At 46.2% G+C, this 27,490-nt stretch overlaps 1 protein-coding gene across 1 annotated transcript in view; it reads right to left on the bottom strand.

Annotated features, from left to right (window-relative positions):
- Positions 1–252: 252 nt before the first annotated feature.
- Positions 253–27,490, bottom strand: part of JOSD1 (Josephin domain containing 1) — a 47,195-nt gene continuing 19,957 nt past the window's right edge. Inside the window, exons 3-5 of the mRNA XM_082264959.1 lie at positions 24,300–24,428; positions 17,559–17,753; positions 253–650 (exon numbers count right to left, since the gene is read on the bottom strand). Coding sequence (XP_082121085.1) covers positions 551–650; positions 17,559–17,753; positions 24,300–24,428 — 424 coding nt within the window. The 3' untranslated portion in view covers positions 253–550. The remainder of the gene's footprint in view (positions 651–17,558; positions 17,754–24,299; positions 24,429–27,490) is intronic.

The raw sequence follows: 27,490 nt of genomic DNA, 5'->3' as shown, positions 1-27,490 counted from the left end.
TTGTTTTGTTTTTTTTAAGAACTGAAGCTTTTAGATATTGTGCATATACAAGGATGGCTCAGTTTGTTTATAATTATCCAAGGTGTTCCTCGTGAATATATAATGGGTTTCATCTGGATCAATGGCTTATACCACAGGTAAATCTGTAAAAGTTACAGCGTTAACCTGAAAAATGTATCAAAAGAAAAAAATGTACTGTAGAGATTCCATCACAACAGCATGCGTAAACCTGTTCCTTTCAATTACAATTATTTCTGCGCTATACTCATTTGGTAACCCACAGAACACTGTTCATTACGTCATTTTTAAATTAGACTTTACTGAGATGAATCAGCCTCCTCTTGTTTTGAAACATACAAACAAAAAGAACCTGTGGATTACTTCTCCATATTGCACTTGTCCGATGTAAAAGGGCCAAAGCCTCCATTTTACCTGACTTTTTTCTTCTGGAGGACAAATACAGGGCTGCATCCAATACAGAGATTGTTAACAATATGTAATAAACCGTAGTGAAAAAAAAAATTGTAAAAAAAAAAAAATCCAAAGTTCATTACAGGTCAGTCCGCCAGCGCTGATGAACTTCAACTTCTTCTGGCACTACTAAGAGTAGCTCACAGTTTTTCCCCCTTAGCTGATGTTGTAAAAATTTCCTGCAAGGAGAAAAAAATAAAAATATATAAGAAATTATGTTTGATAAAATTTGTAGTCAGAGAGAAAACTCCGCTCTGGATTGGTTAGTTATAGATAAAGTTATATAAAAGGTAAGCCAAACATAGTCAAACTAGTGGACATTGAGGTTCTGGTATTGGGCTTGTACTTGGCAGATACGTAGCAGCAGCAAAAGAGGCTTGCATTTTAGCTGATAGCCTCTTTAGTAAAATACTTAAAAAGGATAAGTTCACCCTTGGGAAGAGGTTACATGTTCCCAATGCTGCTGCAGCCGCCGCCCTCTTCCTGTGACAGCAGTATGGGAAGAAGTTTTCAGTATGGTCACATCATTTATACACACAGCTCTGTGTGTGAATGAACTACAATCCCAGACATCCTTTGCGGTTGTCGGTTTGTAGTTCTCAATGAACTGTGGAGTGCTGTGGTAGTTCACTGACTTGTTCCTGTCAGTGTATCTGCCTGTCCGTACGGGTATACAGTAATACTGACAGGTCTGCAGGAGACCTGCATGGCACCAGCAATCTTCTCATTCCTGGTGCAATTTATAGGCTCAAATAGAAACAGAATAAATGCACATTTTTTTACCTGCTGGCAGATATTTTTTAGCACCAATAGGATAAATCCAGGCTTTTAAAGTAAAATGAAAGCAGGTAGAGTGGCAAAACCATATAGGTCTTCTGACAAACGCTTCTTCCCTGCCTTCTAGTGTACATGCACAGCTCAATGTAAATCGCCTGACAAAGTGCCCCTTCTCCAATATTGTAACATCCACACTCCCACTCTTAGCTTTGTTCCTGCCTCTGCCATTTTTTCTTCTTCTGGGTTTGGAGTCTGCAGCAGCCTCAACTGGTCAAGGAAAAAACTCATGCTTACATCAGCCCTTGCCAGATAATATGTTTGGCTGAAGACTCTGGACGCATTAAAAAAAAAGAAGGTAGCTACAGCAACACAGTAGACTTCACATCCATGGAGGAGGGCACTTTGATAGCTCATTAGATATCTCATCTAGAGCCAATGGCTCCCACTGCAGTCTCTGAGCCAATGAGGAGTGAAAGAGCAACTGCACATTGTTGAATCGAGATCATGCTCAGGTAAGTATAAGCGCCCATTCAGACTGGCGCGACACGACTTGCTGGGGCGACCTGTGAAGTCGCGGTGCACAGCGTGCACCGCGACCTCGGCACGACTTGCAGGGACTTCATATAATTGAAGTCAATGCAAGTCGCCCCAAAGTAGTACAGGACCCTTTTTCTAAGTCGGAGCGACTTGTGTCGCTCCTATTAGAACGGGTTCTGTACTATTCAATGGCGAGCGACAGACCGCGACTTGTCAGGCGACCAAGTCGCGCTAGTGTGAATGGACCCTAAGAGGGGCTGGGGGAGAGCTGCAATTAGGTTTGTTTTTTTTACCATAGAATAGGACAAAGTGATAGGAAATCCAAAATTTTAGTGTTATCCAAAACAGAAGGTAAAAGTTCTAAAAAAAAAAAAAAAAAAAAAAAAAAAAACCACAACCGTTTCAATGACCTCTGTTAAAGTGTTACTAAACCCAGGACCCTGCATTTACTAGATCTGGTCTCCCACAGTACACATAACATGGAAATGCAATTATTTTAGTAAATACTGTATAAACTGCTAAATACCCTTTCTTATCAGCAGTATACAGCAGTTTTGTGACTTCTATCAGTGTCAGGTTAAAGCTTGTAGGAAGAGGTTTCCTTTGCCTCCAACTGTCCTATGAGGCTGCAGGACCCCTTACCCTCTGTCTGGACAGTGCTGATTAGCCCTGTGCTGATCACAAGCACCCTCCAAAAGAAAAAAACAAAAAAACAAAAACAAAACAAACCTCAATAGCAATACACACCAAACTGAGCATTGTGCAGAGTGACTCAAAAGGCTGTCTTCTCAGATGATGGGTTGGGGACAGTGGAAGAAGGGGAGGAGCAGAGAAGACAGGATCAACAGTCTTTTTACACAATGTGGAGAACACTTTAAAGACTAAATTTACCCTCCTTTTGGGACATTTTCTAATACTTCCTGATGTGTCTCCAAAACAGAAAATGAAAGGAAATTAAATAGAATACAAAAAGATAAAAAATAAATAAAACAAGGAAAATTTAACCACATTAGGCTCGGTTCACACTGGGGCGGCACGACTCCTTACTACTTCGGGGGCGACTTGTGCATTCCCATGCACCACGACTTCGGAGCGACTTGCATGGACTTCACATAATGGAAGTCTATGCAAGTCGCTCCGAGGTCGCCCCGAAGTAGTACAGGACCCTTTTTCTAAGTCAGAGCGACTTGTGTCGCTCCTATTAGAACGGGTCCTGTAGCAGTCAATGGACCGCGAGGGAGCGCGACTTGTCAGGCTGACAAGCCGCGCTAGTGTGAATCGAGACTAAAAAAAATCTGGTATTGCATATACTTGAATAATTTAGGATAGTGCTTTCAAGAGAGAGACAAGAGTTTAACCTCTCACCTCTTTTTCTTGCAATGCAGGGCTCTATGTCTACTACATGAACTGACTAAAAGGATAGCTTAAAACAGGGGGGGAAAAAAATAAAAAATTTCTGCCAAGTTATGGAGGTGAACCTTTTTTCACAAACCTGTACAAAGTCACTTTTAGTTTAACCACTTACTGCCCCCGCCCACCGTCAAATGACGGCGGAGCGGTGCAGCTCTTGTTCTGGGACGCCGTCATAAGACGGAGCAGCAGAACGTTCTCTCTCGCGTGGGGGCGTGCAATGCGGCGATCGTGGCCGCACCGTGTTGCTAGGACACGGCGCGACCCTAATCTTGGTAAAGAGCCAATGACATGGCTATTTACCTATGTGATCGACCGTGTCCAATCACACGTAAATGAGGAAGTGCCATTTATCGGTTCTCCTCGCCTCACACTGTCAGTGTGTGGCGAGGAGAGCTGATCAGCGGCTCCTCCTCAAAGGGGAGACTAGGACAGGTAATCCGGACACTGATCATCAGTGCCCTGATTACATAAAAGTGAAAAAATAGTGCCAATCAGTATCCACCATCAGTTGCCACAGTCCCCACCATTAGTGCCCATAATGCTGCCCATCAGTGCCACCTATCAGTGCAGCATATCAGTACCTCCTCATCAGTGCACATCAGTGAAGGAGAAAAAATTACTAATTTTTAAAAAATTTACTCACAGAAAAGAAAAAAAATTTTTTTTTTCAAAAGTTTTTTTCTCTTTTTTTTTTTTTTTTAGAAGAAATAAAAAACCCATCGGTGATTAAATATCACTAAAAGAAAGCGCTATTTTTGTGAAAAAAAATGATAAACATTTCATATGGGTACAGTGTAGCATGACCGCGCAATTGTCATTCAAAGTGTGATGGCGCTGAAAGCTGAAATTTGGCCTGAGCAGGAAGGGGGTGAAAGTGCACTGTATTGAAGTGGTTAAAGTTACTCTAATAATATACAGGAAGAGATTTGTTTGTACGTCTGGCTGTAATGTAGCAAGCAGAAAAAGCTTGCCTTTTAAACTTTTTTTTAACCACTTAAAGACCAGGCCTATTTCTAACATTTGTTGCTGACAAGGTAAAAATCAGTATTTTTTTCTAGAAAATTACTTAGAACCCCCAAACATTATGTATATTTTTTAAGCAGCCTCTGGAGAATAAAATGTCGGTCGTTGCAATATTTTAGGTCAGACGGTATTTGCGCAGCGGGCTTTAAAACACAATTTCTTTTTGAGAAAAAAATACATCTCGCTGAATTAAAAAAAAAAAAAAAAAAAAAAAAAAGCTAAAAACAGTAAAGTTAGCCCAATTATTTTGTACATTGTGAAAGATGTTACACCGAGAAAATAGATACCCAACATGTTACGCTTTAAAATTGTACAGACGACGGTACCTAAAAGCCTCCATAGGCAATGCTTTTAAAATGGAACGGTTACCAGTTTAGTGAAAAATGTTTCACATTTTGTCATGTTACTAAAAACGTAAATGTATTTTATTGGCCTTTTGCTAGAATTATTGCTCTCACTAACAATTGTGGCAATACCGCACGTGTGATTTGAACACTTTACATTTGCAGGTGCAACTTAGGCATGCGTTTTCTTTGGCGCATGAGCACACAGGAATGGCGGTGCTAAATAAAATAAGAATACTTTTTTTTTTTTTTATACCGTCCCTTTCAAAAAAAGAAAATAACTGATCACTTTTATTGCGGTCACAAGAAATTTAACCACTTGCCTACTGGGCACTTCTACCCCCTTCCTGCCCAGGCCAATTTTCAGCTTTCAGCGCTCTCACGCTTTGAATGACAATTGCGCGGTCATGCTACAATGTACCCATATGAAATTTTTATCATTTTTTTCACACAAATAGACCTTTCTTTTGGTGGTATTTAATAACCTCTCGGTTTTTTATTTCTTACAAAAAAAAAAAAAAAAGAATAAAGGCAGAAAATTTTGAAAAAAAAAAAGTTTCTTATTTTCTGTGAGTAAATTTTGAAAATAAATAAATTTTTCTCCTTTACTGATGTGCACTGATGAGGTGGCACTTATGGGCACTGATGAGGTGGCACTTATGGGCACTGATGAGGTGGCACTGATAAGCGGCACTGCTGGGCACTGATGAGGTGGCACTGATGAGGAGGTACTAATATGCCGCACTGATGAGCACTGATAGGTGGCACTGCTGGGCACTGAGAGGTGGCACTAACGGGTGGCACTGATGAGCACTGATGGACAGCACCATCAGTGCCCACACTCAGTGCCCATAGTGTTGCTAGTCAGTGCCCATCAGTGCCTAGATGAGCAGGCACTGAGTGTGTTGGCACTGATGTGGGGCACTGTGGGCAGTTATGGCATTTTTTCCCCTCTTGTGTAATCGGGGCACTGGTGATCAGTGCCCCGATTACATTCCTCTGTGTCCCCTTACCGCTGATCGGCTGTCCTCTTCCTCACACTGCAGTCTCTGTGTGAGGAAGGAGAGCTGGTGATGAGAGATGATCTCATATGTTTACATTTGAGATCATCTCTCATTGTACGGTCCGATCACGTGGTAAATGGCCGCTGTGATTGGCCATTCACCACGATCTGTGATTGGCTGTGTCCAAGGGACACGGCCGACACAGATTTTCCCCGATGCGGGCTCGCTGGAGCGCGCGGGGAGCCTGTTACTGGGAGGCTGTTTAAAGCCGTCTTTCGGCTATAGCGAGGGCAGAAGGTGGTTAAACATCCCTTGTGACAGTAATGGGCAGTGAAAGGTACTCTTTGTGGAAAGATAGGGGGGTCTAAAAGACCGCAAACCCCTCCTTTGCACTTTGTATTCAAAACACTGAAATCTGAGTTTAATACTTTGGATTTTTTTAAAAATCGGCAGCGTTGGCTGCTGAGTAAACCGGTCCGGAAGTGATGTCATTTCCGGGTTTTTACATTGGAGACCTGATCAAAGCCGAAATCCGGCTTTGTTCAGGATTCTGGCCAGCCTGCGGACGGGCCCGCTTGTCGCTCGGGTCTCTTGGTGGGATGGAAGACCTGGACAGAGCAGCTTGTGATAACGGCTAAGCGGCTGCCTAGCTGCATGGGTTGTCATTACAGGAAAGCAGACTGTCTGCTCTAAAAACGGTACTGGGGTGATGCCTCTAGCTGCAGGCATCACTCCAGTACAGCCACTTCCTCAAAATGACGTACAGGTAAGTGATTTTGTGGGAAGTGGTTAATGTCTATTTACCCAGGAGACTGGTGAATACAATAGGATGCAAATATTTGGGGCTGTGCAAAGGGATAAAAAAAAGTAATACAGAAAGTGGCAGGGAATTGCATTTTTACAAACTTTCCATCTTCCTCCCTATTTATAATATGTACCCAAATCTGCTACTAAACTAAGCCCTATACATTTAGAAAAGTAATATGTATAAGACCTATGGGTACATCATAAAATCTAAATGTCATAAGGTTCAATATGTAACTGACATTTCTGTGGGGGGGGAGAAATAGAGTTTTAAATTGATCAATAAAACTTTGATTTTACTTGGTATGTCGCCTCCTTGTGGCCGCTATAGTCTCATTTTAGGATACGGGGGAATTCCCCCAGTAATCAACTAAAACTAGTGCAGCTCAGAAATTAGAATATCATAAAAAATTTGATTTTTGACTGTCCGTAAAATCAATTTCTCTGATGTTTATTGACACAGCTCCTGATTCTTCTTAACCATTGGGGACTGCCCCATAAGCTTGAACATGGGGGGGGGGGGGGGATGTATACTCCCACTTCCTGCTATAGGTAGTCAGTTTTGTAACAAGCAGTATCAGAGGGAAAAAACCCAACTCCATAGGGTGCTGGGTCAGTCAATGAACAGAGAAATAGATTTTACGGTAAGACAAAAATTCAATTTTCTCCCTTTCGTTCATTGACAGACACAGCTCTTCATCTTCTTGACCGTAGGGACATCCCAAAGCAGTGTCAAACATGAGGGATGGGAACAGCAGAAAAAACTTCCAAGGCTAAACATAGCCAACTAGGTAACTTGGAGCTCAACTGTCAACAATGGGAGCCCATCTGAAAAAAATAAACAAACACTTTCAAAAAGGTGGACAAGTCCTCTAAACAGCAGCCTGCAAAACTTTGCGGCCAAAAGAAGCATCTACAGATGCCAACAAATCAACTTATAAAACTTTGTGAATGTCTGTACAGAAGACCAGGTAGCTGCCTGGAAACCTGCATCACTGACGCCTGATGACGGAAGGCCCAGAAAGCACTAAGCGCCCGAGTAGAGTGCGCCTTGACAGGAAAAAGAGGGACTTGACCCTTAATAGAATAAGCCTGAACCGCAGTCGGTCTGATCCATCTGGAAATGGTCGCTGCAGAAGCAGACAGCCCCTTGCGAGGTCTATCCCTGAAGACAAATAGGGATTCGGATTTCCTAAAAGACTCTAGCTTCTAGATACATCCTTATTGCATGAACCACATCCAGGGAGTGCAAGGCAACTTCCTTAGGATGCTTAGGCTTGGGACACAGGGAGGGCAACACAATGTCTTCATTTAGATGAAAGTCAGAGAAGACCTTCGGAAAAAAAGACAGACGTGGATGCAGAACCACCTTATCCCTGTGAACGACAAGACAATGGCGCCAATTCAGACACCCTTACCGAAGTAATGGCCACCAAAAAAGCCACCTTCTGAGACAACTTAAGCAGGGGAATCTCCTAAATATATTTTCAAAGGGAGGCTTCTGGAGAACGGACAACACCAAATTGAGATCCCACAGCGGCAATGGAGACTGCACTGGAGGAACCAAGTGTCCCACGCTCTGGAGAAAAGTACGCACCAAGGAGGGTGTTGAAAGAAAAAACTGCCAAGACCTGGCCCTTGATGGTACTAACAGGCGCTGCACAACCCCTTGTTGGAGGAAAGCCAAGTCCTGAGCCACCGAAAAGGAACGAGGGTGAACCCAGAGGGATTCACACCACGCAATGTACGTCTTCCACGTACGATGGTAAATCGTCCAAGAAGTAGATTTTCTAGCTTTTAACAGTGTAGGAATCGCTGAGGCAGACAACCCTCTGTCCTTGAGCACCTGGCTTCCAAAAGTCAAGCCATCAAAGCCAGTGACTAAACAGGATGGAAGTTTGGCCCTTGGGACAGCAGATCTTCCCTGAGAGGGAGTCTCCAAGGAGCATCGGCGACCAGCTGTACCAGATCGGCGTACCAAGACTGACGAAGCCAGTCTAGAGCCACTAGGATGACCGGAATCTCTTTTTCAGAAGCTGGAGAGTAGGAAATGCGTAAAATCAGATGATACTGACTCCCAAGGAGCCACTAAAGCGTCTGTAGCGACGGCTAGAGGATCCTGAGACCGTGCCACAAACCTCTGAACCTTCCTGTTGAGGGAAAAGGCCAACGGATCCACCTCTGGAGACGCAACTGATGAAACCCCTTCAGATGAAGAGACCATTCTCCCTGGTCTAACGCCTGTTGACTAAGATAGTCCGCTTGCCAATTTTCCACCCCTGGAATGTGCACAGCAGAGAGGACTGAACAAATCTTTCTGCCAACCTTGGAATTCCAGCTACTTCCAGAGCAGCCAGGACACTTCTTGTGCCCTCTTGGTGATTGACATAGGCCACAGCTTGAAGTAACAAATCTTGCACCGCCCCATAGAGATCCTTTACGCGATCTGGGGATAAGTGAAAGCTGGAGGGGCAGAACCTTTCCAGAGGATATGATCGAAACTCGATCTTGTAGCCGGAGCGAATGACTTTGTGGACCCACTTGTCCTAGATCAGGGAGGTCCACGGATCCGGAAAGCAGCAAAGACGTTGCAGATATGGGTGAGGGCACCCCTTCAATGCAAAGGAATTTTTGTCCGCAGGTCCGGCAGCACTTGCTCATGGTTTGCCCGACCAAGACTTTTTGAAACCCCCAACAGAGGTTCGAAAAGGGCTTGGATCCCTTGTCTTGAGAGACCCTGAGGGACGAAAAAGTCACTTGTGAGCCAAAAAAGTAAGGTCCCCGTCTGCAACTGGACTCTTTACCCCTGGAAGCCTGAGGAAGAAGAGTACGCTTTCCCCCGTAAGACCCTTGATGTCATCCAAGGATTCTAACAGGCGATCCCCCATGAATGGAAGATCAGACAAGGCCTTCTTAGAAGCCTGGTCGGCAGACCAGCATTTCAAGATAGATAATGTGCCATAGGACCACTGCTGAGACAGACCGTCTAGAAAGCAGGGAAGCAGCATTCAAAGAGGCATCACAGACAACTGTAGCGCTTGGAACAACTGATCCGCCAGCTCAACCAAGGCAGGGGGGAGCTGCTTCTTCAGGTCCCAGCGTAAAGCTTAGCCCACTCGGCCAGAGTTTGCGACCCCAAGGCAATAGTAATTACCAGCCTAATCGCCGAACCAGCCACAGCCACATATGAAGGGCCAGAGCCTCTGCCCTGTTATTAGCTGGACCTGTAAAGGCCGGGCACTCCTCAACTGGAATGAAGGTAGCTCAATTTGACCTGGAAACCGGTGAGTCAACTACAGATGGAACCGTCCACCTGTAGCGCAGTTAATCCTCATAAGGATGTCGCAAGCAAAAACGCTTAGCACCCACTGCATTTTGGACAACCCCACTGTTTTGTGACGATGTTGTCAAGGTAAGGCGGAAAGAGGAACACCCTTGCCGCTTTGGACAGCCTGTGGGTGCCTCCGATGCTGCATTTGCCGCAACCTCCATTTTTGACGTTTTACACACCGACACAAAAGGGGACGTCGGCTATGGGCCCACCTACCAGACAAAACAAGGGGGTCCCCCTCTGAGCTCCCCATAGGAGGACCTAATAGGACATAGCCCCCTTAAAAGTGGTTCGTCCACCATGACGCAGAAGCACAGGCAGGGTACCCTCACTAAAACAGAGCAGGTGTCCCACACAATAATGGCAGCAAGGCTGTCATTAAAAAAAAAAAAAATGAAGCGCCCCCACAGCACTACCCCTTTCAAGGAAGGTGCCAAGCTGATCACATGGCATAGCAGGCCAGGTACACCATGAACAAGGTGGGCACCACTCCATCGTAATGTGGGTGCGGTCAGCCAGGAGGAAACGCTGCGACTCAGGCCGAAGCCAGTTCGGATGCACCCTCACGAGACGTTTAACTCGCAGGCCAGCCACCGTCCAGTGGGGCTATGTCGCTCCTGACCTAGTGCTGAGCTGCGGTCTACACCCGCTCGCTGGCCCTAAGAATCTATATAATCCAGTTTGTCGCCCAGTCCAGCACTTGATTGTAGCTCTCACTGGAACAAAATAATAAAGAGGAAAAAATTCCATGTGAAAAGAAAAGAAAAGATTGCCAGGACCATAGATCCCAGCAAGGAACCAGGTCCTTATTCCTGACTAGGCAGAAAAAAACTGAATTTTTGTAAAATCTTACCTGTAAAATTCCTTTCTCTGAGTCCTCCGACAGTCGCCGCCTCTTCATATTCGTCACTAATGGGGACGTCCCATAGCAGTGTAGACATGAGGGGTGGGAAAAAAGCAGCCGCGCCTAAGGCAACGCAGTACCCACATCAGAGAAAAGAACCTTACCAAAGTAAGAGAACCAACTGGGCAACAGGAAAAACGTGCTCAACAGGAGCAACAACCCAGGAAAGAACAAGTAACCTAGGGGGTAAAGACACCCCAACAGCCAAGGGCCCAAACAAGGGACCCTAAGGCACTGCTGCACTAAGAACTTTACGGCCAAAGGAAGCATCTGCCGATGCCTGAACATCCACTTTGTAAAATTTTGAGAAGGTGTGAACGGACGACCAAGTCGCCGCCTTACACACCTGGGCCACAGAAGCCTGATGACGATAGGCCCAAGACGTACTCAGAGATCTGGTAGAGTGCGCCTTCACAGGGAAAGGAGGAACCTTCCCCTTCAAAAGCATAGGCTTGCACAATGGTCTGACTGATCCATTTGGCGATGGTCGCAGCCGACGCCGCCATGCCCTTCCGAGGTCCCTCAGGAAGGACAAAGAGAGAATCCGACTTGCGAAAGGATTTAGTCGATGACAGGTAAACCCTGATCGCCCTAACAACATCCAAGGAATGCAAAGCCACCTCCTTCGGATGCTTAGGCTTCGCGCAAAGCGAAGGCAAGACAATGTCCTCATTGAGGTGAAATTCCGAGATCCTCTTCGGAAGAAAAGACGGGTTAGGTCGCAAGACCACCTTATCCAAGTGAATCACCAAATACGGAGACTTGCAGGACAAGGCCGCCAACTCCGACACCCTGCGAGCCGAAGTGATCGCCACCAAGAAGGCAACCTTCTTGGACAACAGAGACAACGAGATCTCCCCGATATTTTCAAAAAGGAGCATGTTGCAACACGGACAGAACGAGGTTCAAATCCCATGGAGGCAAAGACTCCCTCCTAGGAGGGACCAAATGTTGCACCCCTTGAACAAAGGTGCTAACCAAAGAGTTAGACACCACAGGGCGTTGAAAGAGAACGGCCAGCGCAGAAATCTGACCCTTAATCGTGGCCAACGCCAAACGCTGGTCCACGCCCGTTTGAAGGAAAGCCAACACTCTCGACACCGAGTATGAGCGAGGGGAATACCCCCTGGACTCACACCAGGCAAAGTAAGCCTTCCAAGTACGGTACTAAATCTTCCCCGAAGAGGCCTTCCTAGCTCTGATCAAAGTGGGAATGACCTCAGGGGAAAGACCCCCATCCCTCAGGACCTGGCTTTCAACAGCCAGGCCGTTAAAGCCAGTGACTGTAAAGCAGGATGGAATATCGGTCCTTGAGACAGGAGATCTTCTCGGAGTGGCAGACGCCACGGAGCGTCGATCGCCAGATTCACGAGGTCTGCGTACCAAGACCGGCGAGGCCAGTCCGGTGCCACCAGAATCACCGTGCGCGGTTCCGAGGCCAACCTGCGAAGGAGTCTGGACAGCAGCTGAATCGGTGGAAAGGCATACATCAGGCGATACTGATGCCAGGACGCCACTAACGCGTCCGAGGCGTCTGCCCGAGGATCGCGCGTCCTTGCCACGAACCTTTCCACCTTGTTGTTTAGACGAGACGTGAACAGGTCCACATCTGGGGACCCCCACTTCGCGCACAACATTTGGAAGACATCCGGGTTAAGGGACCACCATTCTCCCTGGTCCAGGGTCTGGCGGCTCAGATAATCCGCCTGCCAGTTCTCCACCCCCGGAATGTGAACTGCAGATATCGCCGGGACGTGCGTCTCGGCCCAAGACAGAATGTCGGCTACTTCCCGCGCCGCTCGGGCACTCCTGGTGCCCCCTTGGTGGTTGATGTAGGCCACCGCTGTGGCATTGTCCGTCTGCACCCGAACTGGACGGCCCTGAAGCCTGTCCATCCAACGCAGAAGACAGAGATTTATCGCTCGCAATTCCAGAATATTGATCGGAAGGGAGGATTCCTCCTCCGACCAAGTTCCCTGGGCAGACAGAACGCCCAGAACACCACCCCAGCCCGACAGGCTGGCATCCGTGGTGATCACCGTCCACGACAACGGACGAAAGGACTTGCCCCCAGACACCGCCGGGGACTGGAGCCACCACAAAAGACCCCTGCGGGTGAGACGGCTCAACGACAGCCGCAGATCCAGAGATTGCGGACGCCCGTCCCACTTGGCCAGGACCTCCGCCTGAAGCTCCCGTGTGTGAAACTGGGCGAAGGGAATTGCCTCGAAGGCCGAAACCATCAACCCCAGACACCTCATACACGTCCGGAGGGACGAGCACCGATTGTCCCTGAGGGACCTGACTTCGCACTGAAGCGTCCGAAGCTTGTCTTCCGGCAGGAAGACCTTCGCTTGAACAGAATCCAGAATCATCCCCAGGTAGGAAAGACGAACGGACGGACACAACGTTGACTTCGGAAAATTTATCGTCCGACCGAATTCCTGCAGAGTCTGCATCGTGATGGACAGGTCGGTCACCAAGCCCTGACTGGTCGCGGACCGAATCAGAATGTCGTCCAAGATACCCCAGGACAGAAATGCCCTGAGCCCTCAATAAGGCCAGAACCGGCGCAAGCACCTTGGTGAAAACCCGCGGAGCCGAAGCGAGACCAAAGGGCAACGCCACGAATTGATAATGATCCTCCGCAATAGCAAATCGAAGGTACCTCTGGTGACCCTCGAAAATGGGGATGTGAAGGTATGCATCCTTCAAGTCGATGGAGGCCATGAATTCCCCCGGAACCAGGGCAGCCACCACAGATCGCAGTGATTCCATGCGGAACTTGCGAACCCGCACAAAGCGGTTCAGAGCTTTTAAGTCCAGAATCGGACGTACCTTGCCCACCTTTCTGGGCACAGTGAACAGATTGGAATAGAACCCCCCAAATCTGTCCCGATGAGGCACCGGAACCACCACTCCCTGGGCCCGCAGGTCCCGCACCGCCAGGTGCAGATCCCGCAAGCGCTCCGGAGTCAGCTGAAGGTTTGAGGGGAAAAATCTGCCCGCCGGCCGAGAAAGAAACTCGATCCTGTATCCAGATCGAACGATTTCCTGAACCCATCTGTCCCGAATGCGGTCCAGCCAGGGTTGAATTAAACCGAGCAAACGTCCCCCCACCCCTGAACCGGGTGAGGGCGTCCCTTCAGGCCGCATTGTTATGGGCAGCGGACCCAGACTGGCCGGACTTCTGCTTACCCGTCCACGGCTTCTTCTGGGAGCCTTGGCCCTTGAAGGGCTTGCCCTTATAGTGCGACCGAAAGGCACGAAAGGACCCCTGAGAGGGCCTAAACGAGGCATTCTTCTTAACACGAACAAACTTATTCTTGTGAGATTGGGGCAAGAGAGTGCTCTTACCTCCAGAAATACCCTTTATCAGAGTACCCAAAGATTCGCCAAAAAGGCAAGATCCCGCGTAGGGCAAATTAGCTAAAGTCTTGCGGGAAGATTGGTCAACAGACCAACATTTCAGCCATATCAGTTGACGGTTCAAGACCGCCACACTAGAAAGACGCGCAGCCAAAGGGACCATATCTAAGTCCGCATCACACAAATACATGACACCCTGATGAATCTGATCCACCATAGCCAAAGTTGTCGGCGGGGCAGAGTCAGCCACCAGAGTGCGCCTGAGCACCTGCGTCCAATCCGCAATAGCCTGGGCTGCCATAATGGAAGCAAAAATAGGCTTCAGCATAGAGCCAGCAACCGTATAAGAATGACGGGCCAGAGATTCCAATCTCCTGTCCGTTGGGTCCCGGAACACCGGGATATCCTCAGCAGGGATCGCAGTTGATTTATTCAAAATCGCCACCGCGTGATCCACCTGAGGCGGCACACACCAACGCTCATCAGTAGCTGGTGTAAAGGGATAACGCAGCTTGAACCTACTCGGCACAGCAAAAGGCTTTTTTAAATTGCGCCATTGTTCATCAACCGCACGCTGAAATTCCGTAGAGCAAGGAAAAACCTGCGATGTTTTGCGTTTCCTTTGCGTCCCATAAGAGGACATCAAAACAGGAGGACATGGTTCATCCTGAAAATGCAGCGTTTGCTTGATAGAAGCAACCAACTCATCCATGAGTGCAAGCTCTTCAGACGAGCCAGGGGGAGAATTATCAACCCCTTCCACCTCAGCCTCCCCGTCAGACCCCACAAGGTCTAGGGATGAGTGAGACCCTGAGAAGGGCACTCCAGCCATAGCAGCCCCATCGCCCTCTGAATCAGAGGAAATAGACACTCTGGGCCGTTTTGTGGATCGATCAGCCACCAGCATCTGCACTTGAGCAGCTAAGTTTGCCACAATAGTGGCCAGATCAGCCCCCTCGGGGGAAGCAGCAGCCCCTTGGCCCCCCACCAAGGTGGGAGGAAACTTGCAATCCTGAGAATCCATGCCCCAGCAAGATAAGGAAGAAAGGGGTACTGCCCCTTTAAGATAGCGGCGAGCGTAGCCCACCGCACCCACTGAATACACCGACCCCCACAGGGACAAGAAACTGGGCAAGAAATACAGGAAAAAAGGGAAGATAAAAACCTGGAGAGCACACAGGCTGCTGCCACCGATCGCTGTCCCAGAGCAAAAGGAAGGGATGCAAGACTGACCGCCCCTATGAAGCCTATGCAAGGCTACACAAACATGGCCGCTCGGCCGAGGATTCCTTGGGCAAATAGAAAATGGCGCCGACATGTGGCCTGATCGATCGCCGCCAAAATGGCGGCGTTTGGCGCCAAAACGCCGTGCATTACCACACAGGACCGGTCACCATGATTTTGCCTCAAAAAAATTGCGGGTCGCCGCAGCGATCGCCGCACAGCATGCCTAAAATCTGACTGCTTCATGCTTACACCAAGCAGAGCGGGAGAGCCCCCCCCTTCACAGCCCACTCACAGGCTGCATGTCCACACAGGAACTGACAGGGAGCACAGCAGCCACACTGACATGCAGGTCACATAGTCCCAGACTGACACCCAAATAGACAGGTCCCCACATAGAGTTACACTTACCAGTCCGGATGGCGTGGGGAGCCTGCTCCAGCGACCAAACCGCTGCACTGAGGACAGGGAGTGTCGCAAGCATGACGCAGTGGAACTGCGGTGCGAAACCGCAATGGCGTCCAGTGAGGTAGCCACCTCACCGATAGCATCCCTGCAGCGAACAGGGATGGGTCGTTCAATGTGCCAGGGCAAAACCTAAGCTGAACGCTCGATGGCAGGCTGGGAAGCCCCTGGCCCTGAGCCCTGGGATCCAGGGTGGCCAGACTGAGACCCAGCTCCGCACGATCATCTTCATCAGAAGAAGCTAACGCTGAAAATAAACAGCTAAGTAAAAGAAAGAGAAAAAAACTCCAAATAAAGTCAAAAAGAGAAAAGAAGCTGAGACTAAGAGCCCCAGCACAGGAACAGCCCAACCTACTCCTGAGCTAGGCATTAGAAACTGAGTTGGAAATGCAGGAAGCAGGGATGTATTGACTGAGGGGACCACCCCCTGGGGGTGGGATATGCTAAAAGCTTTGATATTAATATATTCTGTTGCCTAGCTACTCCTACGGAGCAAAGGTCAATAACCCCATTAGGGACGAATATGAAGAGGCGGCGACTGTCGGAGGACGTAAGAGAAAAACTGAATACCTATAGCAGGAAGTGGGAGTATACCCCCAGGGACTGCCCCATAGGCGTGTGCAAGCTTTTTCTCTGCCTAGTGTCCTACTCCTGTAGGGGGCAGTATAACCCTACGGTCAAGAAGATGAAGAGCTGTGTCAGTTAATGAACCAAAGAGAAATACTAATTTTAGGAGATGCACCTGTATCTTTCTAATTAGGTGACTTCTGAAAGAAATTAGTTCCAACAGATTTTATTTAGGGGTATCAGAGTAAAGGTGTGTAAATACAAATACACACCACACTTTTCAGATGATATTTGTAAAAAATGTTGAAAACTCATTTTCCTTTCACTTCACAATTATGTACCACTTTGTGTTAGTCTATCACATAAAATCCCAATAAAATACATTTAGATTTTTGGTTGTAACATGATAAAATGTGTAAAATTTCAAGGAGGTATGAATACTTTTTCAAGGCACTGTATGGGAGTCATCTTGAATGCACTACTTCTCCACAGTCCAGACCACATCACATTTTTCATGCAAACCGCATGTATACTAAGTAATGTGTAAATGTAGTGTTACCTTGCCCAGAGATCACAGAAGCCCCCCTGACAATGCCATCATCTGCATTTTAGAAGGACCAAGGTAAATTTGTTTAGGAATCCTCAATGTCAGCATCTAATTCCTACCCTGAGATGGATAGCTCAGAAATGACAATCATGCAAGTCCTGATGCCTGTGCAATTCTTGGCCAGGTTTATAAATATCTGACACAGATCAACCCCTGCAACAACCTATCATGTGACAGCAGACTGATCTCTAAAGGAGAGGAAACTGAGAAAAAGCTGTATCTTGCACGCGGCATATAATTTCAGCCTAGGTAAAGTCACTAGATGGACGTTCTAAGACTGCTTTTTAATGATAAGTACAGCTTTTTTTTTTTTTTTTAACTTTTACTAGTTGTAAATTAGGACATGTTGGGAATTCATTCAAGCAAACTTTTAATGTTACTAAAAAGGTCTGCTTTAGGCTCCATTCACACTTTTGCGACTTATACTAACTTGGACATCAAAGTTGCATGATAAGCCATTCCCCATGTTTTCCAATGATACCCATTCATATATGCGCAACCTAAAGTTGCAGCGACTTCAAAGGAGTTCATGCACTACTTTGGTACGACTTTAATGCAACTTTAACCCATCCGAAGTTGTTTTCCAAAAGTTGGCGAAACTTTGGAGTCATAAAAGTGTGAATAGAGCCTTAAAAAGGGGTTACATGATATGGATATGGAATGGTTAACAAAAAAAAAAAAAAAAAAGTCTTAAATTTGTATAAAACACACAGTTTACCTTAAGTCATCATCACTTCCAATCCGCTCTGGCCTCTTAAGTTTGGAATCCAGGTTGAAATACGTGCCACTGATCTCGCGCACACATATCCAATGCTGCCTCTTAAGTGGGAGCTTTAAGGGTCCCCAGGACAGACTTGATGGGAGGTTCATAATAAACCCAGTGACATTAGAAAGAGAGATCAAGCCAACATCCCTGTTAATAGAATAAACTGGTTAGGACAGCAAAATAACAAAAATAGTGTAGGGTGAAAACAAATTACAGGACCCCAATGAAAATTGCGATGAGCATCTCAATAGCTTTCACTAAACAGACAATACTTTGAGGCATGACCAACTGCAAGCTCTATAGGGTTTAACCCTTTCAATGTCAAAGATGTAAGGCTAATGTCGGAAAAGAACCACTTCTAGTGGGCCAACTCCGTAAACCATTTAGTATAGCTTAAAGGCAATTTTTTTATTTTAGTTTTGGATAGAGTGGATAGAGACCAGAACCCCTGCCAGTTTTTTTATATTTTTTTTGTTTTGGATAGAGTAGATAGGGACCAGAACCCCTGCCAGTATTTTTATTATTTTTTTTTTTTTATTGCCGTCTGTTCCCTTGGGCAGATTCAACACACTTGATTTACCAAAATGGGTGAGCGCTAGGTGTCAATACCTGTCCATACACATCCCATTAGTAACAGAAATTGTGCCACAAACAATTGTAAAATACCAATAAAGTGCCACCTGTATTAAAGTGCAAGCAAACCAGAAGTCCATAAGTGTCCTAAATTAATTGTAAATCAGTGTGCTTGAGGTTCCCATTTAACGTGCTCCACACACTTCATGCCAATGTAAAGTGCTGTATCAAAACAGTGCTCTTTCGTATCTCCACTCCACAACCCCCTCTCTGGCTATAACTCACCAGATCCTTAGACCCAAGTTTTAAGTGGATCCAAAAGCACTTTAGTAGATTTCCAAAGTGAGATAGCTGTGTGGCCAGCTTCCATACAATTCCCTTCACTGCTTTTCCAGCTCAGAAACACAAGATCATTGTGAAACCCATTTTGTTTAAGGCTCCATTCACACCTGGGCGTTTGAGCGTTTTTCAGCTCCAAAAACGCTAAAAAAAATGTTCCAAAACGCCCAACAAGTAAAACCCCATTAATTTAAATGGCCCCTGTTCACATCTGAGCAAAAGGCCTGTAGCTGAAAAAAGTACATGAGCTTCTTTTTGGGCTGATTACCAGCGTTTTTGATAGATGTCAATGCCTGCCTCCAAAAACACCTGAAAATCGCGGTAAAAAACGTGCGAAAACGCTACGCTCAAGTGTGAATGCAGCCTAATTAAAACAAAAAGGTAAACAATGTTCCACTCACATGTATCGTTGCCCAAGCCAGCACCCAGCAGTATACTCTTTCTGAACTGCTGTCTGCCTCTGAAGCAATATGGCGGAACTGCGTTCGTTCCACTTTCCAGGAAAACTAGGTCACCAGAAGTAAAGTCAGACGTATCCTGTCCCCGCCTCTACACGTTTCAATGTCATGAACGTCATCAGGAAACCTGGCGAGTTATAGCCTGGGAGGGGGTTATGGCATGGAGACATAGAAGAGCATTGTTTGATATAGCACTTTACATCTGCATACAGCGTGGAGCATGTTCAACAGGAACCTCAAGCACACCGATTATTAAATTAGGGCACTTATGCACTCCATGTTCTACGGCACTTTAATACAGGTGGTATTTCAAATTTTTTTGCTGCACAATTCCTGTTACTAATGTGATGTGTATGGACAGGTATTGACACCTAGCGCTCATCCACGTTGGCAAATCTGGTTTAATATAGTGTGATTCGCACTAAGTATTGGGAAGAGCTGCAGGGTGGTCTATCATATGTTAAGAGGGAACCTGTGGTGCAGTGTTTTTGGATTAATTTTAGATTTAATGCACAGCAGTACGTTGCAACAGGTTGTGAGTTGTAATGCACCATGTTACAATAAAAATGTATGCCTGCATCATGTCATCTGAATGAATACATATGTACAAATGGCATTGGGGATAGTGCATTACACAATGTATAGGTGAATCAGTGCCTCCACAAGCACCTTTTCTTATGCAGATGTAGTGGAAGAGGAATTTTCCTCACTGTCCGAGTACTCGAAGTGCGTGGACGCAGACCTTGTGGAGTGATTAATGTCCATGGGGGGCCAAGTCAGCCTCAAAATCTGAGGAGGCAGAGGAAACCGGTGAAAGGTGCTTTTTTCCAGGTCTCTTTTGTAAAACCATGTCCACTTTAGAGACCAGAGACTGCAGGACCGCCGTCATGGCTACCATGGAAGAGTGGGACCCAGAGGACCCCCCCTCCTCTTGAGAGTGGGTCGGATGGCGACACGTTCTAGGGGCTCCATGACACCCTGGGGCCGTCAGCAAAGCAATGTAAAATTATTAGGCAAGCTGTGAACAGACCCCCCACCACTGTCTCAGGTGGCACCACAGGTCCCAGCAGCGCTGCAATAGCAGAAAGGCAGGGAAGATACCGCCCAGGACTCACCACCAAATATACTCAGCAGGGAGAGGAGAGAAGAGCAGAGCACCAACAGCCTGCAGGACCTTGATCCGAAAGGAAGAGGAAACGGCAATGATGTCACTAGAGGCCACCCGCCGAGCACCGCTCCATGCAGCTTCAAGAAAACGGCCGCTGCATTACACTATGGGAAACCACGGGAACATGGCTGCCGATCTACAGGAAAATGGCCGCCGAGCTTCAACACATGCGGCTACAGGAAAATAGCGGCGCTGCATGGCGGGTGGGCAATTCCAGGGACCTTTTAGATGTCCATGAAGTACTGTAGTCAGCATGGGGGACCTATATAGGGATCCCCCAGAGGACTAAACTGCAGAAAAATCCAGAGCCGCTCAGCGTGCTCCCCCCCCAGCCACAGCTCACCTCACACTCCACAGAGGAATGACAGTTTTTTTCACAACAGAACTCCAGTTAAAAACAACAGTACTCCGGGCATCCCAATGGGAATAGGGGAGGGGGAGCTAGTGCAGGGTGAACTCAGCTAGTGAGAGGAGGGGTGCACATGTTTATGTGACCAGGCAGAAAAAAACTGAGATCCTAGAGCAGGAAGTAGGAGTATACACCCTGGGACTGCCCTATAGGCGTAGTTAAGCTTTTCCACCTAGTGTCCTACTTCTAGGAAGAGCAGCATAACCCATCTGCCAAAAGAAGATATGAAGCTGTGTCCGTCAATGAACGAAAGAGAAAAATGTATTTATCTTTACTGCTCTACTTTTATACAGTTCATTCGGAAAGTATTCACAGCACTTCACTTTGTCCACATTTTTTTATGTTACAGCCTGTTTCCAAAATAGATGAAATTATTTTCCTAAAAAGTCTACAAACAATAGCCCATAATGACAACGTAAAATAAGATTGTTTGCAAATTAATAAAAAAAATAAAAAATAATAATAATTCACATGTACATGATTATACACAGCCTTTGCCATGGCACTCAAAATGGAGCTCAGGTGCATCCTGTTTCCAATGATCATCCGTGAGATGTCTCTACAACTTGATTGGAGTCCACGTGTGGTAAATTCATTTTGTTTGACATGATTGGGAAAGGTACACACCTGTCTATATAAGGTCCCACATTTAACAGTGCATGTCAGAGCATAAACCAAGCCATGAGGTCCAAGGAATAGTCTGTAGACTTTTGAGGCACAGATCTGGGGAAGAGTACAGAAAAAATGTCTGCAGCCATGCAGGTCCCAATAAGCTCAGTGGCCTCCATCATCCGTAAATGGAAGAAGTTTGGAACCACCAGGACGCTTCCCTGAGGAGGTGGCCAAGAACCCCATAGTAACTCTGACAGAACTCCAGCATTTATCTGTGGAGAGAGGAGAACCTTCCAGAATAACAGCCATCTCTGCAGCACTCCGCCAATCAGGCCTGTATGGTAGCATGGCCACATGGAAGCCACTCCTCAGTAAAAGGCAAATAACAGTCCACCTGCAGTTTGCCAAAAGGCACCTGAAGGACTCTCAGACCATGAGAAAAAATTTGGTATGATGAACAAAACAAAGATTGAACTCTATTGCTTGAATGGCAAGTGCATGTCTGGAGGAAACCAGGCACCGCTCGTCACCTGGCCAATACCATCCCTACAGTGAAGCATGATGGTGGCAGCATCATGATGTGGGGAAGTTTTTCAGCAGCAGGAACTGGGAGACTAATCAGGACCGAAGGAAAGATGAATGCAGCAATGTACAGAGACATCCTTAATGAAAGCCTGCTCCAGAGCAATCTGGACCTCAGATTGGGGGCGAAGGTTCATCTTCCAACAGGACAACGACCCCAAGCACACAGCCAAGACAACAAAGGAGTGGCTATGGACCAACCCTGTGAATGGCCATGAGTGGCCCAGCCAGAGCCCAAACTTGAACCCAATTGAACTTCTCTTTAGAGATCTGAAAATGGCTGTGCACTGACACTTACCATCCAACCTAATGGAGCTTGAGAAGTCTTGCAAAGAAGAATGGGAGAAAGTGCCCAAAAATAGGTGTGTCAAGCTTGTAACATCATACTCAAAAAGACTTAAGGCTGTAATCGGTGCCAAAGGTGCTTCAATAAAGTATTGAGCAAAGGCTGTGAATACTTATGTACATGGGATTTTCTTCGTTTTTTTATTAATAAATTTGCAAAGATTACAATCAAGAAATTACACTATGCTACATTGTAAAGTAGGGAGTTTACAGCTTGTATAACAGTGTACAATTTGCTGTCCCCTCAAAATAACTCACAGTCATTAAGGTCTAAACCACTGGCAAAAAAAGTGAGAACCCCTCCAAGTAAAAATGTCCCAATTGGGCCCAAAGTGTAATTTTTTTGTGTAGCCACCATATTCCAGCACTGCCTTAGCCCTCTTGGGCATGGAGTTCACCAGAGTTTCATAGGTTGCCACTGGAGTCCTCTTTCACTCCTCCATGATGACATCACAGAGCTGGTTGATGTTAGAGACCTTACACTCTTCCACTTTCCATTTGAGGATGCCTCACAGATGCTCAATAGGGTTTAGGTCTGGAGACGTGCTTGGCCAGTCCATCACCTTTACCCTCAGCTTCTTTAGCAAGGCAATGGTCGTATTGGAGGTGTGTTTGGGGTCAATAGGTTGGAATACTGCCCTGTGGCCCAGTATCCAAAGGGAGGGGGATCATGCTATGCTTCAGTATGTCACAGTACATGTTGGCATTCATGGTTCCCTCAATTAACTATAGCTCCCCAGTGCCGGCAGCACTCATGCAGCCCCAGACCATGACACTCCCACCACCATGCTTGAATGTAGGCAAGACACACTTGTCTTTGTACTCCTCGTCTGGTTGCCGCCACACACGCTTGACACTATCTGAACCAAATACGTTTATCTTGGTCTCATCAGACCACAGGACATAGTTCCAGTAATCCATGTCCTTAGTCTGCTTGTCTTCAGCAAACGGTTTGTGGGATTTGTACATCATCTTTAGAAAAGGCTTCCTATTGGGACGACAGCCATGCAAATCAATTTGATGCAGTGTGCAGCGTATGGTCTAAGCACCGACAGGCTGACCCCCCACCTCTGCAGCAATGCTGGTAGCACTCCTACGTCTATTTCCCAAAGACAACATCTGGATACGACGTTGAGCATGTGCACACTTCTTTGGTTGACCATGGCGAGATCTGTTCTGAGTGGAACCTGTCCTGTTAAACCGCAGTATGGTCTTGGCCACTGTGCTGCAGCTCAATTTCAGGGTCTTGGCAATCTTCTTATAGCTAGGCCATCTTTATGTAGAGCAACAATTTTTTTCAGATCCTCAGAGAGTTCTTTGCCATGAGGTGCCATGTTGAACTTCCAGTGACCAGTATGAGTGAGCGGTAACACCAAATTTAAAAACACACCTGCTCCCCATTCCCACCTGAGACCTTGTAACACTAAGGAGTCATATGACACAGGAAAGGGAAAATGGCTAATTGGGCCCAATTTGGACATTTTCACTTAGGGGTGTACTCACTTCTGTTGCCAGCGTATTACACATTAATGGCTGTGTATTGAGTTATTTTGAGACGACCGCAGATATTCACTGTTTAATGGAGCAAAGTGTCATTTCTTCGGTGTTGTCACATGAAAAGATATAAAATATTTACAAAAATGTGAGGGGTGTACTCACTTTTGTGAGATACAGTGTGTATACATTTTTTTTTCTTCCAAGCCTACTCCTGGTTTAGCCGTAACAACATTGAACAATACTAGGCAGAGCAGTGGTGTCTCTAATGTACACAATTCCCACACTGCTATGAAGGTTCCAGTCAGAAGAGACACTACTGCGCTGTTTAAATGATAAAAAGGATGGTTTACAATGGCATATCAGAACTGCAGTTTAAATGGTCCAGTGGAAACTTTACGATAGAAGGAAAGCGGAAAAGAACACAATTGTGCATGTATTCCCACCAATGCAACAGTGTGAACAAAGCCAAAGTAACTAGAACTCTGTATTTTAATTTAATAGATTTTTTTTTTTTTTTTTTTTATACTTGACGTTTAAAATACCATTAATATCTCATGCAACTCAAACACTGCACAGTATAGCCACTCTACTTAAAAAATAAATAAATAAAATATACATCTTTCTTTCTTGCACAAATGCTGTTGTAACCTTTACTAATCTAATGAAAATAAAGCAATACTTTGATTATAGCAATCTAAGGAGACTTGTACCTTCTCTTATCCCACCACACAGCTTCATATCCCTTGGTCTGAAGTGCTGCCATAATTACGTTGACATCATAGTTTCCATTGCCCAGCATGTTTTTCTTGTGTGGGGTCACCAGCGTATTGGGGGACAACCTAAAATAGATGATGAAATGTTTATGGTTAATTTTCCTAAATATATATGTATAATCCTCAGACAGTGAAAAGAAAATTCTAAACTACTACAATGCAAAAATTTTTTTTTTTTCCCCAATGTTCACCTGATTCTCTATTGCAGAAGGTAGCCATGATACACAAACGGCATTTAAAGCAACCTGTCACCAATATAAATATAAAAAAAGCACGTCATCTGAAAAGAAGACTGGTGCCGGTGCTGCTTGAACGCTGGGAGATTATCTTGCAAAGTCGCTAAGAAACTCAGATTTCTTGGAATGTCGATCTTGTGTCCAATGGAGCACTCTCTGGTTTGTTCTACCAACTTCTACATCACTATAGAACGCAGTAGTACGGTAGGGGTTGGGGAGAAGAACCAGTTAGTGCTGCAGGGAACACAGGAGATCAACAATTGTGTGTTCTTTTCCGAGCAAACATCTGGGGATGATTCCAAAGCAACAGTTTTTGGTAATGTAGGTACCTTCTTTTCAGGCCACACATTAATGTTAAAAGGGGTCACTTTAATCCTTATATTCTACAAATGCTTCTCAAAAACACTCTAACAAGCTTATTCAATAAGGCAAACAGCAATGAGCAGTTACCCACATCAACTAATATGAAGAAATCCAAAGGGGTATTTAACATAGCAATGCTTAGCTTGATTAACCCATGTCCCACCTCATCAGTGTATAATTTTAAAAAATAATCTTAAACACTTCCTCGTGATTCTTTTATATGAGCAACTCCAGAATCTGTCTATTCTCCAGAGTACAAATAAAGTCCTAAATAGACCAGCTATAAGCTCTTTATCTGACTGTAAAAATTCCTTTGGGGCTAGGTCCCATGGGTGTTTGGAGTCAGCGCTTACTAAATGCCACATGCATTTATCAACTGTTGACATATGCTTGTGATTGGGTTTGGCTAGCACTTGACAGTCTTCTTTGTCACATGTCAGCAGCTTTCTATGTTAGCCACTGCCTACAGAATCACAGAAAATCAACATCAGAACCTTCTCGGATACTTCTGAATGGTTTGAGAAGCATTCCCGCTGACTTCTATTATGGGGGTGAGAACACATCAGATAAGCATATCCACTGACTTCTATAAAAGTTAAAGTAAACTTAATTTTTCAAAAATTAGCCGAAAAGGCAGGGTATTTATGACAGAAGAGACCGTATCAATCTCTTCTGCCATAAAAGAATCCTCCTGCCTGTCATGTACACTAAGCCACACATGCATAGCTCAGCAAACAGTCGAAAGCACGGAACCCGGAATGCAGACCAGGAAAGGATGGAAGCACTGGGGGCCCGCCAGATCGATCGCACAGCTGCGCTTGAGGGCATCATTTCTGTGTGTAGAAGCCTCCCAATACCCTCTAATACTTACCTGTGCCCCCTCTCTGTCCACGAGTCCCTCGGCCGCCCTGGGACTCTCCCACCCCGATTGGCTGAGTTACAGCCACGGCGCTATTTGCTCCCACGGCTGTTAAAGTCAGTGAGCCAATCAGGAGAGAGAGGGGGTGGGGCCGAAAGGCTGCTTGCTGTAGGAGGGAGGGGCCAGGAGCAGGAATGAGAGACCCGAGGAGGATCCGAGCTGCTCTGTGCAAAACCAATTGCAGAGAAGTAGCAAGTATGTTTGTTTTTTTAAAAGAGAGACTACTTTACAATCACTTCAATGTTAAAAAGCATGCAGCATAAATATTTTTTTACGTAGATAAAGCAAAACAACAAAAACGGCCGAACATAACAAGAAGGCCACCGCTCTGGGAACCAGATACAGCAGCGTGATGTCAGCATCCTCCCAATGCATTTTGTGCACATGCATGGCTTAGGGGACCTCCTACCACTGATGTCAGGAGGGGCCTGCTTCAACGTTCCCTTTAAGGTGCGCGTATGCGCAGTGTCATTGAAGGTCCCACGCAAGCACAGATTCAGACCGCGCAACCGCGGCGGCAAGGGAGCAGAGCATGCGCCCCGAAAGCACGCCCATTGTGTGACAATAGCGAATGAAAATTCGCTATTGTCACGCGGATCCTCCTCCTGGCCAATCAGGGAGCGGGTGCTCCGGCTTCCTGATTGCCCGAAAGGCCAACCCCATGACATTGGCCGAGGAGGAGGCGCCGGGAGGACTGAGGAGACGCGGGAAGCCGGGGACTGAACTGAAGAGAAGCTGCCGTGACCGCGAGGTAAGTGCACGGACGCGGGGAGTCGGGACTGAAGAGAACCTGCCGTCAGGTAAGTGCACTGGTCTCGCGGGGGGAACGTTGGCATCTCTACATTGAAAGGTGGCAATGCTGTGGGCACTCTGCATTGACTGGAGGCAATGCTGTGGGCACTCTGCATTGACTGGGGGCAATGCTGTGGGCACTCTGCATTGACTGGGGGCAATGCTGTGGGCACTCTGCATTGACTGGGGGCAATGCTGTGGGCACTCTGCATTGACTGGGGGCAATGCTGTGGGCACTCTGCATTGACTGGGGGCAATGCTGTGGGCACTCTGCATTGACGTCTCCCCCCAGCGGGCCACAGAAAAATTATCAAACGTTGACCGGTCCACGGCGATAAAAAGGTTGGGGAGCACTGCGCTCAGAAATTTTTTTTATTTGCTCAGCACAGTAAAAAATTAGAGGGAACATTGGCCTGCTTATATAGTCTACAGAGTGAGGATTATTCGGGACCATTTGGTTGTAGACCTGCCATTTTTCAACTGATCTCTGAAGTTTCCTGTGATGACATAACTGTATCATATGTATAATTGCTCTGGTGAGTGAACAGTGGTGGTGGAATCAGTGCACTTGTGGATACACCTGTGGCATCATCATTGCACTAAGAAGTACTTTCAGTGATATTCAAGTTGGAGGCATCTTCATTTGGACACTTGATTATACAAGCTTTTTATATGTTTTTTAGATTTATACTTTTATATTTATATCCATGATACATTTTGCACTTTTGTGAATTCTTTTAGCACTTGATTTTAAATTTTGCAGATTTAGATTTGAATATACCGTAATCATTTTATCTACACTGAGATATGGATATATA

Source organism: Pelophylax lessonae (assembly GCF_965119305.1).
Source record: "Pelophylax lessonae genome assembly, chromosome: 8".
NCBI classification, from domain to species: Eukaryota; Metazoa; Chordata; class Amphibia; order Anura; family Ranidae; genus Pelophylax; species Pelophylax lessonae.
Note: the sequence above shows the minus strand (reverse complement) of the source record. Positions and strands in the feature narration are given on the sequence as shown.